The sequence below is a fragment of the Macaca fascicularis genome, chromosome 2 (genome assembly GCF_037993035.2).
Source record: "Macaca fascicularis isolate 582-1 chromosome 2, T2T-MFA8v1.1".
Lineage (NCBI taxonomy): Eukaryota > Metazoa > Chordata > Mammalia > Primates > Cercopithecidae > Macaca > Macaca fascicularis.
Genome location: NC_088376.1, coordinates 46,398,778 through 46,417,399, shown reverse-complemented (window position 1 = coordinate 46,417,399; position 18,622 = coordinate 46,398,778). Strand labels below are relative to the sequence as shown.

The 18,622-nt window shown below is 41.7% G+C and overlaps 1 protein-coding gene across 1 annotated transcript in view; it reads left to right on the top strand.

The window, feature by feature from the left end:
• The window catches only part of SLC9A9 (solute carrier family 9 member A9), a 586,998-nt gene that overhangs the window by 254,043 nt on the left and 314,333 nt on the right, over positions 1-18,622 (top strand). Inside the window, exon 7 of the mRNA XM_005546010.4 lies at positions 16,324-16,462. Within this exon, the coding sequence (XP_005546067.2) occupies positions 16,324-16,462 (139 nt within the window). The remainder of the gene's footprint in view (positions 1-16,323; positions 16,463-18,622) is intronic.

Here is an 18,622-nt window from a genome sequence, read left to right as displayed (position 1 = left end):
TACTGCTTGCTCCCAGATAACAAGCCAAACATTCCACCTTTCAAACATAAACATTTTGTTGTGCATAAGGGAAAGTCTGGAAGGAAGCTAATCCTTTTCTATTTCTGTTTCAAAGGCTCTTCTTTCTCAGAATAGCCCTTGGGGTCACATTTTTTTTTTCTGGTTTGATATTAAATAAACACACAAAGAGCCAAGAAAATGTGCAGATACAAGTTAAACTAGATACTTTAGAGACCTTACCAGTGGGGCCTACCTAGGCCCCAAGATAGGAACTTACCCTTTGGGACCACCACATACAACAAACTTTTGTTGATGCACAAACTTCCCAACATACCATTCTCTGGGTGGGAGCATCAAAATGGAAAGGAGCTTTGGAACCAGATCAACCAGGATTCAATGCCAGTCCTACCACTTGCTCACCACGTGACTTTGGCCACCTCACTAACACTCCTCAATTTCCTCTTGTGATATGTAAATAATATTATCTCTGCTATGAGGTTATTGTGAGGATTACAAATAATGTAAATAAGATGCATATCACAGTTATGGCTTGCAAGATGCCCTCAATAAACAGCAGCTATTAACATTGCAATGTAGAAAGCACAAAATCCAAGAGAATTTCAACATCAAATGTTTTGCCGAAATAGATCATATATGCTTTCCAAATTCAATATTTAAGACTCTAAAATTAAGCTGGGATTTTACATGGTGATCACTCAATTTACTAACAAATTACCTTTTTATATCTTACTAGCTTACTGTATTATGGTTTGCAAAGCCAGGAATTATTTTTTTCTCTCTCCTCATTTTGGGAACTTACCAATTAAGCTCTTATTTTAAAATCTAGAATTTTAAGGGCTGAACATTTCTAATGTAAATAATTTAACAGAACCAATACCCTCCATCCCCTCCATTGCCACCAACACATACTGGCTGTTGGCATAGCCAAGGATTGTCAGGCAAATCCAAGGCAGAGGATGATGGCAGGAGTACTTGTCTGGTTCTCTAAGACTCCATGTTATCATAGTCCCCACATTCTGGCATTAGGTTTGTGGGGATTATCATACTTTTCCCATGGTTGAAGTTACCTGGGTCTTCACCATCACATTTCAAATGAAGTCAAGGTGCTATAATCTCTAATTATGCATCAACCTCCTTTTAATGGCATTCATTAGCATTAAGTGATAAGGCAGGCTTTTCATGAATAAAAACAAGGATTTTGCTATTTCTCACTATAAATTTTACAGCCCCTCTCCCTCTTTCTCTTTTCCTTTCACACATGCACAATAGATCTGAAAGGTGCCACTGTCCTTTATTTTATTTATGTAAATAACATTCTCCTCTCCTGTCACTGGATCACCTCTGTTTCTATTTGCATGTTTCGTAACAATGGCCCTAAAGTATTCTTGTTTAATTGTATTTTCCAGGAAGGTGGAAACAGCCACTCTTTCTGATCTATAGGTTTGAATAAAAGTCTAATGAATACACTTAATCCAGAGGAGACAGTGGGGTATAATTATTAAATTCTACCCTTTGTATATACCCTTGGTTAGGGTATATAAGCTGGTGGCTTATCCATCAGATGGTGACAGTGGTAATACAAAAGAAAACCTGATCAATAAAAACTACAGAGAGAAAATGATAGACTTGCTATAAGGGAAAGCATCAGAAAGCAGTCCTCACTCTCTGCCACCTGTGCTCAAGGAGGAGCCCTACCTTTGGGCACCTTGTACCAACTCCTCCTTCTGGCCCATACCTTACCTACGTCCTTTCTTCCTTATGAACCATATGCACAGTTCTCTAGTTTTAACCCATCTTAGACAAAGCATCTGCATTCCAAATTTTTTTTTAATTACTATTACCAAGGTGTTACTTATCTCATAAATTTTCCCTCAAGGAACACTTCTCCCCCATGTTCCGGGGAGCATAGGCCTGTTTCACCTGTTTACTGTAATGACATGTATATGCAGACAGTGGATCTTTTGAAGATCTAGCCATGGGTAAACTTAACCAAGGACCGGGAGCTGCAGCGTTTCATACATTCTGGTTGACCTGGAGAGAGCTGAGCCCTGGTAGTGGTGGCAGGGATGGTAAGTCCTGGCCACATGACCTTTGATGTACTGAATCAATACAGTTAACATCGTTTACATGATGAATAGAAAGTAGAGCTGATCCAGGCCATAAATTAATGTATGCTTCATGGTGTTACCCACTACATTTCCCAGCTCTGTCAGTCACTCCCATGTACACACAACTCTCAAAACCTCACTTTTCTATCTACATATTCTTAGGTGTCAGGAACAGCCACTCTTTCTGATCTATCATTAATTTAATTGTGTTCTCACATATGTTGTCTGCTAGCCTGGAGCAGCCACGTTTGATCCCAGCCAAGCTGGTAGAGAGCAAAAGGTCATGGCCCAGGGCACAGGGTTTCTTCCATTACCAAGGCACTGGTTTTTTTGTGTGTTTTTTGTTTGTTTGTTTGTTTTTTGAGACAGGGTTTTGCTCTGTCATCCAGGCTGGAGTGCAGTAACCAGTCTTGGCTCACTGCAGCCTTGAACTTCTGGGCTTAAGTGATCCTCCCACTTCCACCCTGCTGGGATTACAGGTATGAGCCACTGTGCCCAGCCACCAAGGTCCTCTTGTTTCATCTGCCTTGCACTGATTATTCAATTCTTCCTCTTGTCTCACTTTCTGCCAGTTGCTGTTTGCCTCAGCTTTTGAACACTCCTTCCTTGTTCTACCATCAGTATTTGCAGATCCCTACTTCAGTGGCTTTTAACCTTTTGGGGGGTCATGGACCACATAGAGAAGGTGATGAAAGTTTTAAGGAATCTTCTTCCAGAAAATTACATGTATGCATTTACAAATGTTCAGTTTACACTCATCCCCAGGCTTCCAGAATATTGATTTCCTGAGTCCCTTGCTTGTTGTTCACATACTAATGAAAGCTTGTTTACCTGCTTCTAACTTGAAGTTTCCACTGACCTCCCTCCTTCCCAATGCCTGTGTAGTCTTCCAGTCTACATGTTCCCCAAGCCTCTGACCTATGGCCCAACTCGATATGTAGAAACCATCCTCTTGGTACTTCAAGGCTGTTCCAGCACACAGGGCCCTAGTTCCTGGCACCAAGCAATATCTTGTGCTCCTCCATGGCATGGCTATGGCCTTGACAGATGAACTGTTTATCCTTAAATCTAGCCTCTGACCTCGAGTTTTAGTAATTACCTTTATTGCATGGACAAGACAGGTCTATTAATTGCTTGAGTTAGGAATACATCAGTTCTTACAAGCTGTATTGGCTTGAGATTCAAATATACCTTAAGGTCCATATTCTTATTCCAGATAAAGCCATGTCCTAAAGAGCTAATGCCAGAGAGGATTCCTCTATAGAATATACACTTCATGGTAACACCTAGAAATATATAAGTTAAGAATATTACATAGAAGCAAAACTTCCTTTGATAAGGTTTGCTGGCCTGCAGTTCCCATGCTTCACACATGACACTGAAATCTGTGGGAATGAGGCAACTACCTTGGTGAAATACATTAGTTTAAGAAGATAACTATGTGCTTTCCTTCCAAAGATAACTTGAACTAAAGTGAAATTATCTGCAACTGTAAGAAGATGGATACAGATTCTTAATTAAATTAAGCTGTGATGGGGGCCCAGCTGCTCACTTAATTGCCAATAAATGGGAGATCAGGGAAGGGTCTGGGGGAATGAGTCTATCAGTGCAAACATTTTCCAGGAGTTGGCTTGTCACCAGGTGAAACTCCCTCAGGCTGTCTCAGGCAGCTGTTTATAATGGGAGTGGGGTTTATCTAATTCGAGAATGAAAGGCACCCAGATTAAGAAGGCAGCCCATTGTCTATGAAGACTCCTTTGACCCAGCCAGAGGAAACTAGCATTTTATTCAGCCACTCATCACAATCCTCAGCACACAGCATTTATGAAACACTGCAGGCTCCAATCCAAGCAAGTGTCCCTTTGCTGATTCTTCTTTATCTCTATGTAGCATGTGGTGAGCTGTGAATTGGTGATCTTGCCATGAAAGCAAACTCCATTGTTTTCATGGTTTTTTTTTTTTCCTTGACTGTTGCTAATTAGCAAGTCTACACAACTTTAATAAACATATTCTGTGCACATTTTCCTTCAGGTGTAGCCACAGGATTTCTGTGGGATGTCTACCTCGGTGTCCCCTTCCCTGAAAGGCTGCTAAAAGTTCAGCTTTGTTAGATTTGCAAAACCGTGGATCTTCCATGCTTAGTGATTGTTAACAATGTACATGCATCCCCTTGTTTGATACTCTCCTAGTAGCCTTCTGCTCTATAGGCCTTATTAAGAAAAAGATGAATTCAATATTTGATTGAACTCTAAGCCTATTGTTCATTCTACCCCAAAAGATTCTTATAATGTTCTAATACACTAGTTGGAATTACCAAATGCCTTTATATTATGAGTAAGTAGAGTTTAGTTTTTATTTAGTTTCTTTTGAGCAAATGGTGAAAGATATAGCAATCATTCCAACAATATTAATGCAAATAGCAATAATAACAGCTAATATTTTTGGAGTGCTTTCCATGTTGTAGGTAGCATTTTAAGCACTATACACATATTAACATATTTAATCCCCACTTTATGAAGGAAACACAATTGGTATCACCATTTTCCAGATGAAGGTGCTGAGACAGATAAGCAGTTACTATAAAGAGACAGTAGTTACTACTTGGAAAAACAGGACAAACTGCATAGGATGGCAAACCTAAGTTAGTGTTGGTATGAATGCCAGGAGATACGGGATATAGTTTCATATTAAAACCCACTCAAGATAGAGGAGGGTCTCCATTAAGAAATCTTGGCCTGTAAGTAGTACTAGGTTGTCAGCAAAACTCCTCATATTGAAATAGATATTTTAACTAATGTATTTTTTTTCTTGCAAATGAGTACTAGAAATTCTGAAATGTTCAACTTCCAAGAGTGGACTTTGCCTCAGTCTTATGAAGATGGGGTGTATGGTCGAGTTATTTCTCTGAGCACATTCCAATGGCAGAGCCAGGCATTTCCACTCTCCAGTCACAGGCTATCCCTTGGTGAGATCTGAATCTAAGGATGCTCCATTTACCTGCAAGTTACCTTGGGAAAGTGATTTAACCTCCCTGAGTCTATTTATCTCTGAAATGAGAACAATACAGACATGCATCTCTTAACAACAGAGATCTATTCTAAGAAATGCTTTGTTAGGCTATTTTGTCATCATACAGACATTATGGAGTGTACTTACATAAATCTAGATGGTATAACCTACTACAGGGCTAGGTTATATGGTTTAGCCTATTGCTCCTAGGCTACAAACCTGTGCAGTATGTTATTATACTAATATTGTAGGCAGTTATAACCCAATAGTAAGTATTTGTGTATCTAAACATAGAAAAGATACAGTAAAAAAAATACCATATTGTAATCTTATGGGACCACTGTTGTATATGCAGTCTGTTGTTGATTGAGATGTCATTATGCAATGCATGGTTGTACTTTTTTTGTTAGATAATTGGAAGGATTAAATGAGATGAAATTTTAAAAGTTACTTTATCTAAGTCATAATTTCTTTATCTATAATGGAAATAATAGTAGCACCTTCTTTGGGATTTACTTTGAGGGTTAAAGAAGATAATGCTTATAAAAATGCTTAACACATTACTTGACACATAGTGAACGCTTCATAGAAATGAATACAGGGAATAGTATTTTGAGGGCTCAGTAAACACTGGAGAACTTGACCTCCTTCTCTGTTTTCAACCTAATATTTAATATTTGGTCTTGCTCACACCTGTTTATGATTATATTTTAATTTTAGCTGGATTTCCATCTTTGGTGGCTATTAACCTACTTTTCTATATCTTTTTATATCTATTGTGACTAAAATTTTGCATATCACAGCATTCTTAGGAGCTAAGATTTCATTAATGAAGATTAAAGAAATTGAAAAGTGGGAGAAAGGGTAGAAATTCCCATTAGGCCATAAGAATTATTCTCTTTCTTAAATGAATAGGCTCACAGTAGTGGGATTCAAATTCCTATTTCTGCTTTAAAGAGAAATACAAAGAAAGAAAAAGAAGTAAGAAGTGAATTTGCAAGTTGCTTTTATCTTTAGGACTATCTCAAATTCACTTTCCTCTCAATATTAGATATAAGAGAAAATTTCTCAAAGCCTGCAGACTAATTCAGTTCTGACAAGACGCTTCAAGCTAAATTGCAAAGTAATTTAAGATCTCCTTTCAAAGGAAATGCACATATAATTCATAACAAACCTCCTTTAACTCTTCTTCCCTTTTAACCAATTTTAAACTCAGAGGCCTCTTTGTCACCTTAAAGTTCGAACTTAATGGACCAGAGCCACTTAGGAATCTGTCAAAGGCTTTATTCTGTGCTGAAATTTGTAACTGTTCTGCATGTCATCATCAACCTGGCTCCAGCCTAAATCATCTGCATCCTCACTCTATCCTCAATGGAAGTACTGCTCCTTAGTGGCTGCGTGCTCAGACATTTCCAATGTCAGGATTTGGGTTAGCACAGGAAGGCCAGGTACCTTACTACCTTTCCTGGCAGGCCTGGAGGCAGTTGGAAAATAGATAGCAAGTCAATGACCCTCAGAGTGGGAGGTTCCTTGAGGCCACATTATAACCCTCTAGTGCATGAATTTCCTTCACAGCACCCTGGCAAGTAACTCTTTTATCCTATGTTTAAGCATCTCCAACTACAGAGAATTCACTACCCTTTTATAGTATCCATACCATTTTCCATCCGATCTAAGAATTAGGAAATTTTGAAATAGAATATAAAGCTGGGAATCTGTCTTCCTATGATATGTTACTTTTGGACTAGATCTTATCTTCTGGAAATACAAAGAATGAGTCCAGTCCTTCCTCTGCACAACCATTCAAATGCTGACTGCAGCTGTTTCTGCTAAATTCATCTATACTTTGAACTCACATACTTCTCTCAATCTTTTTCTTCACCATTCTACTTTTTCTCCTGTGGTCTGCTGTTATTTGTCAGGTCTCATTTAGGTGGTGGCATCCAGGCTGATGAGGACAGGCCTGGCTGCTGCAGCCTTTGAAGAGTGCCATGGGATCGTGTTGTCTCCCACCCACCTTCTTCTACTATGACTAACACAGACTTCACCTGGAATATTCCAACACAGCCCTATCCTCCACCCCAACCCTCCAGTGCCTGCTCTTTTACCCTAGAAAAAAATCCTAACAGTGTCCTGAAAGACTCTATAAGACCTGGCCCTGGCCCTGGCCCAGCTCCAGCCTGACTCCCACCACTTTCCTCCCCATCATTTCCCTCCAGCCATGCTGGCCGCCTTGTGGCTTCTCAGACCCACTGAACAAGCTTTGCTTCAGGGCCTAGAAAGCTCTCCCTTTATTTCATTCAGGACTCCATTTAATAATCTGTGTCAGAGAAGCCTTCCCTGACTATCCCAGTCCTCTCTGTCCCATCCTCTCTTGCTGTTTTATTTTTCTTTCCAATCCTTGTCATTGAATTATACTTTTATTTGCTTAGCTATTTATTATGTTATCTTCTCCACTGAAATGTAAGGAACATGAGGTCAGGAGTTATGTTTTGTTCCCTGCAGTACCTTCAGTGCTAAGAACAATGTCTGTACTTAGTAGATGTTCAATAAATATTTGTGGATGGAATGAATCAATTAATTCAGCCTGAGATTGCATTATTCCCGAGGAAGCTGTGATACACTCGCTTATCCTTCCCATGGAATTCTTCTTATCTTTTTCTCTTGTGCCTGACATCAAAATGACAAGATGATATTCATCAAGGATTTAGAAAATCACTCTCTGGTATACATTTGGATTCTTAAGGAGCAGTCATTAAACGGTCCCTCAGAAGCAGAAAGAGTTAATTGATGTTCCCCCTCAAACACAGCTCTTGACTCTGCAGGGTCTTTGGCCCTTGGGAAGGTAAAACCCTATGGTTCTTACTCAAGCTCAGTGAACGTTAGCCAAGACCTCTTATTATTAAGAAGCAGCTCTTCTAACCTCCCAGGGTGCCTGGAATGCCCCCAATTTCTGAAGTCATTATGTTTTACAGCAGGTTCTCTTGACAGAGCTTCATTGGCCTTTGGCAGAACATAAGCCAGAATAATGGGCAGGCAGATGCCAGAACGAATTCCAATGTGTACACACAATTCTTGGCCCCATAAAAATCAATTCTTTATTCACAATTAAGCAACTTATCTGAGAAAGGGCAGGTTGGTACAGTTATTAAAAGATAAATAATAGATAAGGATCCACTTCTTTTTTTTAAGGCATAAAGAATTTTAAACACAAAATAGCACTGTAATTGTTTTTCATCTACTTGCTTCCTACCTGTGACACCCAGGCCCAACAAAACAGAGCAGCTTTTACACATTTTCATTGCCCCTTTATGTTGTGTTGGTCCTTAAAATGTGTCTTTAAAAGCAGAATGACAAGGCAGCTGTAGATGTGGAGAAAAGAAACTAGAAGCACTCCCACATAAATGTCACATGATGATCTTGTGGGTCTTTTCCTGTTTACCAGATTGGGGTTAGGGACCATGGCTGAAAACAGAAGTTGCTAAATGTTTTCATACTAAAAACAGCAGTTAGGATGCTAACCCCTCAACTGGCTTAATTGGCAACAGAAGCAGCCTCATTTCCCCTGCCCCCACCCCATCCCCTTTGCCTCACATCTGTATAAGATGGGGTGGGGAAGGAAAGGTTATCCCTGGGGAGAGTGCAGTGTTTGAGGTGTAAACTGTTACCCTCTTATCCCTTCCCGTGGAAGTTCTTCCTCTTCCCTAAGCCAAGGGGAAGGGGAGTCTAGTGGAATCACCCAGAAAGGCTGGTGCTACCTGCAAGGACAGAGGCTGTGAGCTCATCCCCCAGTGTAGAACCTGCAGTGGAGCCAAAGCCCTCTCAAAGCAGAGCAAGGGAAGGGAGTTATTGGACGTGGCCCTCACATTGTGGGATCACACAAAACACAGAGACCAGCGCCTCTTCTGGCCTAGAGATTTCTGAAAGCAGGAGTTGGCAGGAGGAGAACCTGAAGGCTCTTCGGTTTGATGTGTCTGGAGAGCACGGGGGTAAGCCCACCCAGCCCAGTGTTCTATGGCCCATGGAAGGTACTCAGGCGAACCCCAGATTAAGGAGTTTGGAGGATTTAACCCAAAATATCTGTGACAGGTCTCAATTTAGAAAGTTTACTTTGACCAGGTTAGGGACACAACCATGACACAATCTCAGGAAGTCCTAATGACATGTGCCCACACTGGTCAGGGTATAGCTTGCTCTCACACATTTTAGGGAGACATGAGTGTGTAGTATCTGTAAGATGTACATTGGTTCAGTCCTGTAAAGAGGGAGAGCTGGAAGTGGGGCTTCCAGGTTAGAGGTAGGTGACAGACAAAAGGTTGCAGTCTTTTGAGTCCTTGATCGGCCTTCCACTGAATACCCAATTTAGTTTGGCTCAGTGAATCTGCATTTGTATATAAACTATAGGGCAGAAACAATCAGATACGCATTTGTCTCAGGTGAGGCTCAGAGGGATGACTTTGAGTTCTGTCTGCCTTTTGTCCACAAGAAATTTCCTTGAGGGCAAATTGTGAGGGAGGTAGGTTTGCCCTAAGCAGTTGCAAGCTTGACTTTTCCCTTTAGCTTAGTGATTTTGGGATCCCAAGATTTATTTTCCTTTCACCTCCTGAGGGGTGACAGGCACTGAGCCGCCCAAGTGACTACTGATCCAACCCAAGGAAATGGGCTGGAAGTGTGTAGACCTGGAAGAGCCTGTGGCAGCTGTGAAAGGGTTCTCAGCAAAATGGAGGCACCACCATGCCAACAGAGGTCTCTAAGAGAGGGACCAAGGAGCAGCAAGACTGAGGCCGGGAGCCCTACACACTGAGAAGCAGTTACGCACATAAAGAGGAGAGCTGGGCTCCCCACCCCTCCTCCAGCCTTCCATCACCAGCAGGCGCTGGCACCAGCTGCGAGGAGGAGGAGTGTGCTGCCTTCCCTCCCTTCCAGTCATCCTGCTGCTGCTCTAGAATGTTCTGCAGGGACAACAGGAATCTACCTTTGAAGATGTAGGTTTTAAGTTGGGCTGCACTAAGTTTTAATAACTGAAAGGAACTCAATAATGGGATTTGACCAAGACATCATTAATGGAACTACTTACCCAGCACAAAGCAGGACTCGACATAGTACAGCTGGAAGCAGTGATTGGGAAGAAAAGTAAACCATTTCATATTTATGTATGTCCCAACTAATCAAGAACTTTTCAATGAACTGGTGCCAATAATTTTTTTTTGTTGGGGATTAAAGATTTGGCAGAGAAAATGGAAGGTTCTTTTGTATATCTTTGGCTATAGTAATCATTTTCTCATGTTTTTCCGTAATGACTAAATTAATAGAAATCCTGCAAGAGATACAATATGTTCACTTAATATATTCTTTTCATAAGCTTTCAAGTGACATTGATTTCATGTTAACAAAGGCTGGACTGAGGCTGGAGAAGCAGGCTGTTCTGATCGGCACGGGCACCCAGGAGAGTGAGTGGGCTGTGGGATTTGGGAGGACTGGTCAGGAAGAGCATCCTGTAGAACCAGGGCCGCCAGGAGCTTGAGGTCGCTGGGTAGTTTCTGTGGGTAACTGTGTGGCAAAGTATCTCAGCAGTCCCAGTGAAGAATAACAGGGGCAGATGGTGTTGGAAACTGGGAGACCCTGAGGAAGAGTGTCATGATCAGGATGAGAGATGACTCTATAGGGCCACAGCGGAAGGGCAGCCAGAGCCACAGAGGGGAGGGTGTTGTGGTGGTGCCATCTATATAATATTTTTCATACCTATTATTTTATGTTCACTATCAGCAGCATTTCACTCACAACATCTCTTCTTCCTCCTCTTTTTCTTCCTTCTTCTCTCCCTCCTCCTTCTTCATTACTAGCATTTATTGAACACTTTACTATGAGTCACACACCATTCTGCACAAAACAATTCATATGATCAGATGATCCCTGCCAGCTGAAGATGGTAGGCCAGGGACAGTCAGAGTGTGAGAGACAGGTGGTAAAATCTTAGTTCTGTTTGGATAGAGGTTTTGATTGAACATCTATTTGAAATGCTTCTTTTAGAACTAAATGAAGCACTCAAAGAGAGAGAGGTGATTTATTTAAGAAACGCTTATCTAGTTCTCACTAGGTGAGATGCACCATTTCAAATGCTTTATAAACATTAATCCATTTAATTCTCATAGCAACCCAGTGTAGTAGGTACTATTATTGTATCATGATTTTATAGAAACTGAGATAAAGGTGGTTTCAGTAACTTGTTCAAGGTCACATAGGCAGTAAGTGGCAGTAAGCTGAGACTTACACCCAGAACTCAGATTCAGATTCTATGCTCTTAACACTACCTAAGCTGTGAGATCCATTCCTTGCAGGAGCATGATATAGAAGAAAAGATGCGCTGTAGAGAAACGCTGAAGTCTGAATAATGTCTGTGAATGAGAAATGATACAATAAGCAAAACGATCCTTATTCATGTTGCTTTTATCAAAGAGTTTAGGATACTTCATACATTTCAAAATTTTTGAATAAAAGATGCTGTACACATTTCTTTTTGAGTATAAGTCCAATACACTGCCATCAAACTAATTTTGCTGAATAATCTATTGCTGAACAGAATGAATCAATATCCTGGACTTATTTCCAATTTACTTATTTTTAAATTTTTATGTATATGTATTTTTATTTATTTAATTTGGGATAAGGTCACCCAGGCTAGAGTGCAGTGGCCCAATCACAGTTCACTACAGCCTCAACCTTCCCTGCTCAATCAACCCTTTAAACTCAGCCTCCTGAGCAGCTGGGACCACGGGCACACACCATCACACCCAGCTAATTTTTGTACTTTTTTTAGAGATGGGGTTTTGCCATGTTGCCTGGGCTGGTCTCACACTCCAGCGCTCAAGCAATCCAAATCCACCCACCTCAGCCTCCCAAAATGCTGAGATTACAGGCGTGAGCCACCTCGCCCAGCCTGGCTTTTGCTTCTTTTGCCTCATTTCTTACTAGAAGCCAGAGGATTTTGCTTGTAGAACATCCTCCCCTAAACTTGAAGAGATGCAACTCAAGCTGAGTCTTCTGGCCTATTCTTGTCCCTGGAGCAGACCCCTGCCCACACAGCTGAGGGCACTCCTTCCCTCGTTGATCCCCTGAGCCAAAAGTTTCATGAAATACATGAGAACATTTTAGCCCCACTCCTGTGGCCATTTCTCTGGGATACCTGCCTGGTACTTTCCTTCATGGACACCCTGTTGTTCTTATGCAAAAGTGACTAGTTCAGCCCCAGCAACCTCAGAGCTTGGTGTGCCCTGAGGGCAGTCACACCCCATTTGCCCATAGTTGTAACTGACCACTCTGTTGTTATTGTGAGACTTGTGGAAGTTCTCAGCAGAATGATGATGATGATGGTGAGGATAAATAACATTCACTGAGTATTTATTTTGAGTGTACATATAAGTACTCAAGGAATGACTATAATCCACAAGATATATCTAAGAGTTCTAAATGTATCTCATATCCTCACAACATTTCTAGGGGATAAATACTATTATCATCTCCATTCTACAGATGAAGTAACTGATTCGGAACATGAAGTAACTTGCCCAAGGCCATATAGCCAATAAGTATCAGTTCTTGGGCTCAAATTAAGAGGCACAGGTGTCAGTTTCAAGATTAGACTGATACCCATAAAAGTACCCACAATGTGACTGTGCATGGTCAATGCCTGCTAAAAAATCTTGTGGGCGATGATTTGCTTCAAGAGATAATGAGTTTTTGCAAGCCTTCTTCCTTTCTCCTTTCCAGTTGTCCTACACCTTCATTCCATCAGCCTTTATATACCCTGCCATGTGCCCAACAACAGGCTGTGTCCTGGGCATCCAAAGAGAAGCAAGACCAAGTCCAGTCTCAGCAAAGCCAGGCAGGAAAGCAGGATTTCCTGAGAAGTTCTGTGTCTCACCTGCTAGTGGGCCAGGAGAGAGGGTGCTGTTTTCCTAGTCAACATACTCTGCTCTTAGGCTTGTGTACAGGAAGGTGCTGCCCATGTTCCATCCCTGGCATGAAAATAAATGTTCTAGTACCTGAACTCCTGTTGTCCTTATAGTTAGCATCACACTGTCACTCAACTATCCTGATGTGGGTTTATATTTCCCCACAATATGATCACCTTTTTAAAGGGAGAAACAAGAAATCTACATTGTGAATTTAGTAGCTGTGTGATCTTCGATTCTCTGATTTTTAGTTTATGTCTTTTATGCAAAGAAAGAGAAAGGAAGGCAAGACAAAAGGAGGGAAAGATGGAAGGGAGGGAGGGAAGGAAAGAAGGAAGGAAGGAAAGGAAGGAAGGAAGGAAGGAAGGAAGGAAGGAAGGAAGGAAGGAAGGAAGGAAGGAAGGAGGGAGGGAGGGAGGGAGGGAGGGAAGGAGGGAAGGAAGGAAGGAAGGAAGGAAGGAAGGAAGGAAGGAAGGAAGGAAGGAAGGGAAATGGATAAGAAGAGAGAACAAAACATGCCTTGCTTGCTTCACAGAGCTATTATAGGATCAAATAAAACTATACTGTAGGCACAAGAGGACTAAATATTATGTAAATGTGAGGGCTTTAGTATATTCTCACCATGGAATTTAAGGTTCTGAGTAATGCTGCCTCACCCATCTTTACCCCACCACACGTGCCCACATAGGTGCAGCCATGTCTTGCAATTGCCCTGAACTCACCTGCCTCCTTGCCTTTCTTAACACTCTTTCCACTGCCTGGAATACTCTCTCCCCATCTCTGTCTGCTGACGTGCTACCTTGCTCCAATGCCACCTCCTTTATTCTAAAAGGGTACCCCTTTTCTCTTTTGTACCGTTAAATGTTGGGTATTTCTCACAAAATCACACTTAACACTGGGACTAGAGCTATTTGTCATCTATATCTCAGGCTTCCCTGCCGAGGTATGCTTTGCATATATCAGGTGTTCAATAAGATGTTTATTGGATCAAATTCTGCTTACCTTCTCTCTGCTCTTCCCTGCCTGCCTCCCACTTCCTGTATCTACTTAATACATCACATGACACATGGCGGGCACCTTGTGCATATGTCTGGGGAGCTTTAGGGTCAGCATATTCAATGGACAATCTCCATAGGTCAAGGAGAGTTAAGCCTTTGCCTTCAGTTAAGTCAAACATCACGGGGAGGGTATAAAGTTTGGTGAACAAAGTGATCATACCCTGTTGAGTGGGAAGGAAGAGAACATTTCCCAAAGTGCAGACTGCAGATCAGTAGGTATACCCAGATGATTTTAGGTGACATACAGGTGAACTTTCTTTTTCTAAATTACCTACTTTTACGTATAATAAAAAGAAATATAATTAGCACGTCGAACTTATGATTTCATAGATATTCTTTAATAAAAGCTCCTGAATTTGAATAAAAATGATTTAAAGAAAAACATACATAAATAATGGTATGGGGTATGACCAAATGATGTGATGGGGGTACTCCGAATTCCAGAAGCACCGGGCTAGGGAAACACTCCTGCAAGTTATGGAGGTGGAGAGAAGCATAAAGCCGTGCTTGCTCTATGGGTCAGATCTACTAGTGGCAACCGCAGGTTAATAGAATTACTTCCAAAGCTGTGCTACTGTGCAAAAACGTTTGTTTGAAGGGCAGAATGCAAATGGAATGCTTTCTCATCACTATTGTTTCTTCATTGGAAGGAAGAAATATGTTGGAGAATGTCGATTCAAACACATCAAGCATCACAGCTTTGGACACCAGGTTTCCTAACAGCCAGTGGAGTTTTATACCTTTTTCCAGGACTTGCAGATACAAAGGACCCAGATGTGGGTTTACTTTTCCTTTTTTCCTGCAAAGCACAACACTTTACAAAAAAGAAAAACACTTCAAAGGCAGTCCTTTTCTCGCATACATTTCAAGGCTTCATTCAAGATCCACATTCATCTTCCTTATCCAATTACAGGATCAAAGCAGAAGTGTTTGGCCTACTTTGGGGGTTTAAAGACATCCAGGGAAAAACTAAGACCATTTAAAACTACCTTTTTTGATGCCACGCATCTTCCTGTAGAAGAATTGGAGTTGGTTCCCCTTGCTCTCTCAAGTCATCTCTGGGTACAAAAAGTCAGGTCAGGAAGCTAACATGCTCTAATCATCGGCAACATGAAAGATTCAGTTACATCTCTGTAAAATCCAATCTAATCTCAGTCAGTGTGTCTAGTGTACTTTTGCTCTCCACACTGCTGCTTTTGGAGTTTCTTCCAAAACCCACTGCTAAACTCTTGATTTTTCCTGATTAGTTTTTTAAAATTCTGTATTAAAATAAAAACTGCAAAAAAAAAAATCTGAAATGTCATTTCATTAGTCTCCCTAAAGCTAGTGGATCTAGCACATATGTTCATTTTAATGCTCAATATGGAGTTCATATTTCCTAAAATAGGACATGCCTTATCTTTCATATTCACACTCTGGGATCTGAGGCCCTGGTTTAAAAAGAAATAGCATATATGACGTCCTCAATAATATTTAAGTGAACAGACTGGCTATTGGTGGATTGATTTTTCTCTATGGAAATAAATCTGTTGGCAGCCACCAGAATTGGGGTATAAAAGATGACCTCGGGCAGCTGCTGCCATTTGTTTTGGTGGGAAAATGAGGGTTTTGTCTCTCCCTGGGGGTTAATACCGTGATGTTCTGAACACCATCAATGCTCCATTTCTGAAGGACTACACTGGAGAGGAGGAATGCTTTGTGGTTTATGACAAGAACACGGCAGAATATTTTGTGCACGCAGTGATTTGTATCACCCATTTGTGCACAGGCCATAAAAGTGCACTTTTTATCAGGAACATTTGTGAATATATAACAGCACTGGAGACATATGGCCACTAAATAATTCACAGTTATCTATCTTCTCAGCAGATTCCTTATACACCTACCATGTTTTAATGCCTAGTTTGCTCAGAAACAATATTCTTTATGACCCTTCCAATATAAAAATGTTTACTGACTGGCAGCAATATATGGATCCCATGGGATGGGGCTATGAGGAAGTAGAAAGATTTCTGCATTCTCCAAGTCTCTCCTTCTATATCTGTTTTTCCCTAACTCTTCCAACCAGCATCCAGCATTACAGGAGAAGATACCTCTCCCCAAAGTGGGTGCAAAATCCTATCTGGGCTGCGAGATGAAAGTCACTAACTAACCTCCACCCTCTTCTCTTTTCAGTTCTATATCCATTTACAGTCCCAAGGAGAATCCAAATGCATTTGATGCCGCAGCATTCTTCCAGTCTGTGGGGAATTTCCTGGGAATCTTCGCTGGCTCATTTGCAATGGGGTCTGCGTATGCCATCATCACAGCACTGATATCCTTTGTCTGTATGTGGAAAGCTGAGACTGTCAAGAACAGTCAATATCTGTGGAATGCTTCTGATGATGGACAACCTCCAGGTCCATAAAAGGCTAGATAGTCTGGTCCAAGTTTCATACGGCACCACTGGTGCCATCTTGGTTCTGAGTCATCCCTGGAGGCAAAGGATGGTACCAGTGGCAAATGGGCCCAAGCTCTCTTCTTGCCCAAGGTCAGTTCTAATGCTATTGACACTATCTGATCCTAGGACATCAACAACATTAAATAAATACCACCTAGGAAAACTAGTGAACAGGAGGCATCAGGATTGGCCTTACGAGGGTCAAGAGGAAGAACTAAAGATCTAGGGTCAAGAATAAGACAGTTGACTAAGAGTGATAAATTGGGTATGATCTGCCTCTTTTTCAGGCTTATTCAATCACTAGCTTATAGGGTAGCTCAAGCCAGAGGTCACTGTGGGTCTAAACAAACATCCACAGCTACTTTATAGAAAGGAACCTGCAAGCAATGCTGAAATATGTGTGCCATACCTGAGCAATCATGTCATTTGATTCCTTTTTGTTGTTAGGAATTTGGGATGATAGGTAGAGTTTCTAGAGAATCTGAGCCAAAGAAAGAAGCTGGTCTGGTGGGCTGCTCACTTAGAACACTCAGATAGGGCAAAAGTAAGTCGGGGTAGAGGAGGAAGGGCAAAAGGCCAATGTCAACTATAAGGGTTAGGTGGAGCCACAGAAGAGAGGTAGAACAGAAGATCAAGGACCAAAGACCTCAGGGAGAGGAGAAGGAAGAAGTGTGCCAGAGGGGTGAAGGCCCCAGGCAAAGAGAAGGCAAAATATTGGGGGCCTTTTTCTATGGGATCTCGCCCAGACATTTGCTGCTAAAAAACTTGGTTCTACTGGGGGTATCTAAGAAGAGTTACGAGACGCTTAAAACAAGGACCCTGGCCTCACTGAGTAACAGGCTTGGAAAGATGAGCGCCACATTAAGACTGGGATAGAAAGTGAGTGCCAGAGCCACATCGAAGTTATCACACTGTAAACACTCAAACTGGGACGAGGCCATTGTGTCTGGAATAGTATAATACCCTTGGCCAGCCTTATGATTCTGGAAAATAATTTGAAAAGTAGTATTTATAAGCAGAGTGAGTTCTGGGCACGGCCTGGAAGATAGAATAGGGGTAAAGACTAAGCAGTCGGTGACTCAGGAGGCGAAGGCTAGCATTGACTAAGGTATGGCAGTGGGACCAATGTGGCATCTGGAAGGCATGCCTGGGACGGCCAGAGGGCTCCAGCTGGTGAGAAATGGAGGATGAGGGTACTTAGGTGGGATGGAGTCAGCTTGTGGAGTATCTTGTAGTGGTATTTCAAAGAGTCTGAAGGTTTCTGCTCAGGAGAGTGACACACTGACAGTCCTGTTTTTAAAATGTAGATGAGGAACTGGCACAAAGTATGAATCAGAGGAAGGAGACGAGAATCAAGGGAAACTGTGATGACGAACTGCGGGGGAAGCATCAGGAAGGGGACTGATGTTCAGAAGGAAAAATCTCTAAGACTTAGTGATTGGCTGGTTATTGGAATCAAACGAAAGGAGACAGTCAAAGGCTACTCCAAAGTTTCATCCTGAGAACCTTGTAAAATGGCATCTCCATTGACAGAAATAAAGTCAGTGAGAAGAGGTAGTGCTGGTTTCCAACAAGAAAAAATGACCTACCCAGTACTTATGCTGTGACAGGCCACCTACGATGTGTTTTCCATGTGGTGTCTCATCTAACCTTCACAATGATCCTATCACCAGATGCTATTTTTATTGGTTGTGAAGCTTAGAAAGGGTAAGCTGTTGCCCAAGGTCACGCAGCCAGCCAGTAAACCCAGAGAGTGAGAATCAAGAGGACGACCATGCTCTCGTCACTGCTCCCTATTGCCTCTTCATTCTTAGTTGGAACTATGTGGAGGCCAGGCGTTGTTTAGAGTACAGTAATAGCCACAAGGATAGGAACATTCTGTGAGTGTCTAACATGTGCCAGAGCCTTTCTATGCATCTCCTCATTTGAATCAACCCTGTAAAACAAGTTATTATCCTCCTCACCTTACACCTGAGGAAACTGAGGTTCAAGGAGGATACGTAGCTCACTCTGGATCACATGTAAGTAATAGTG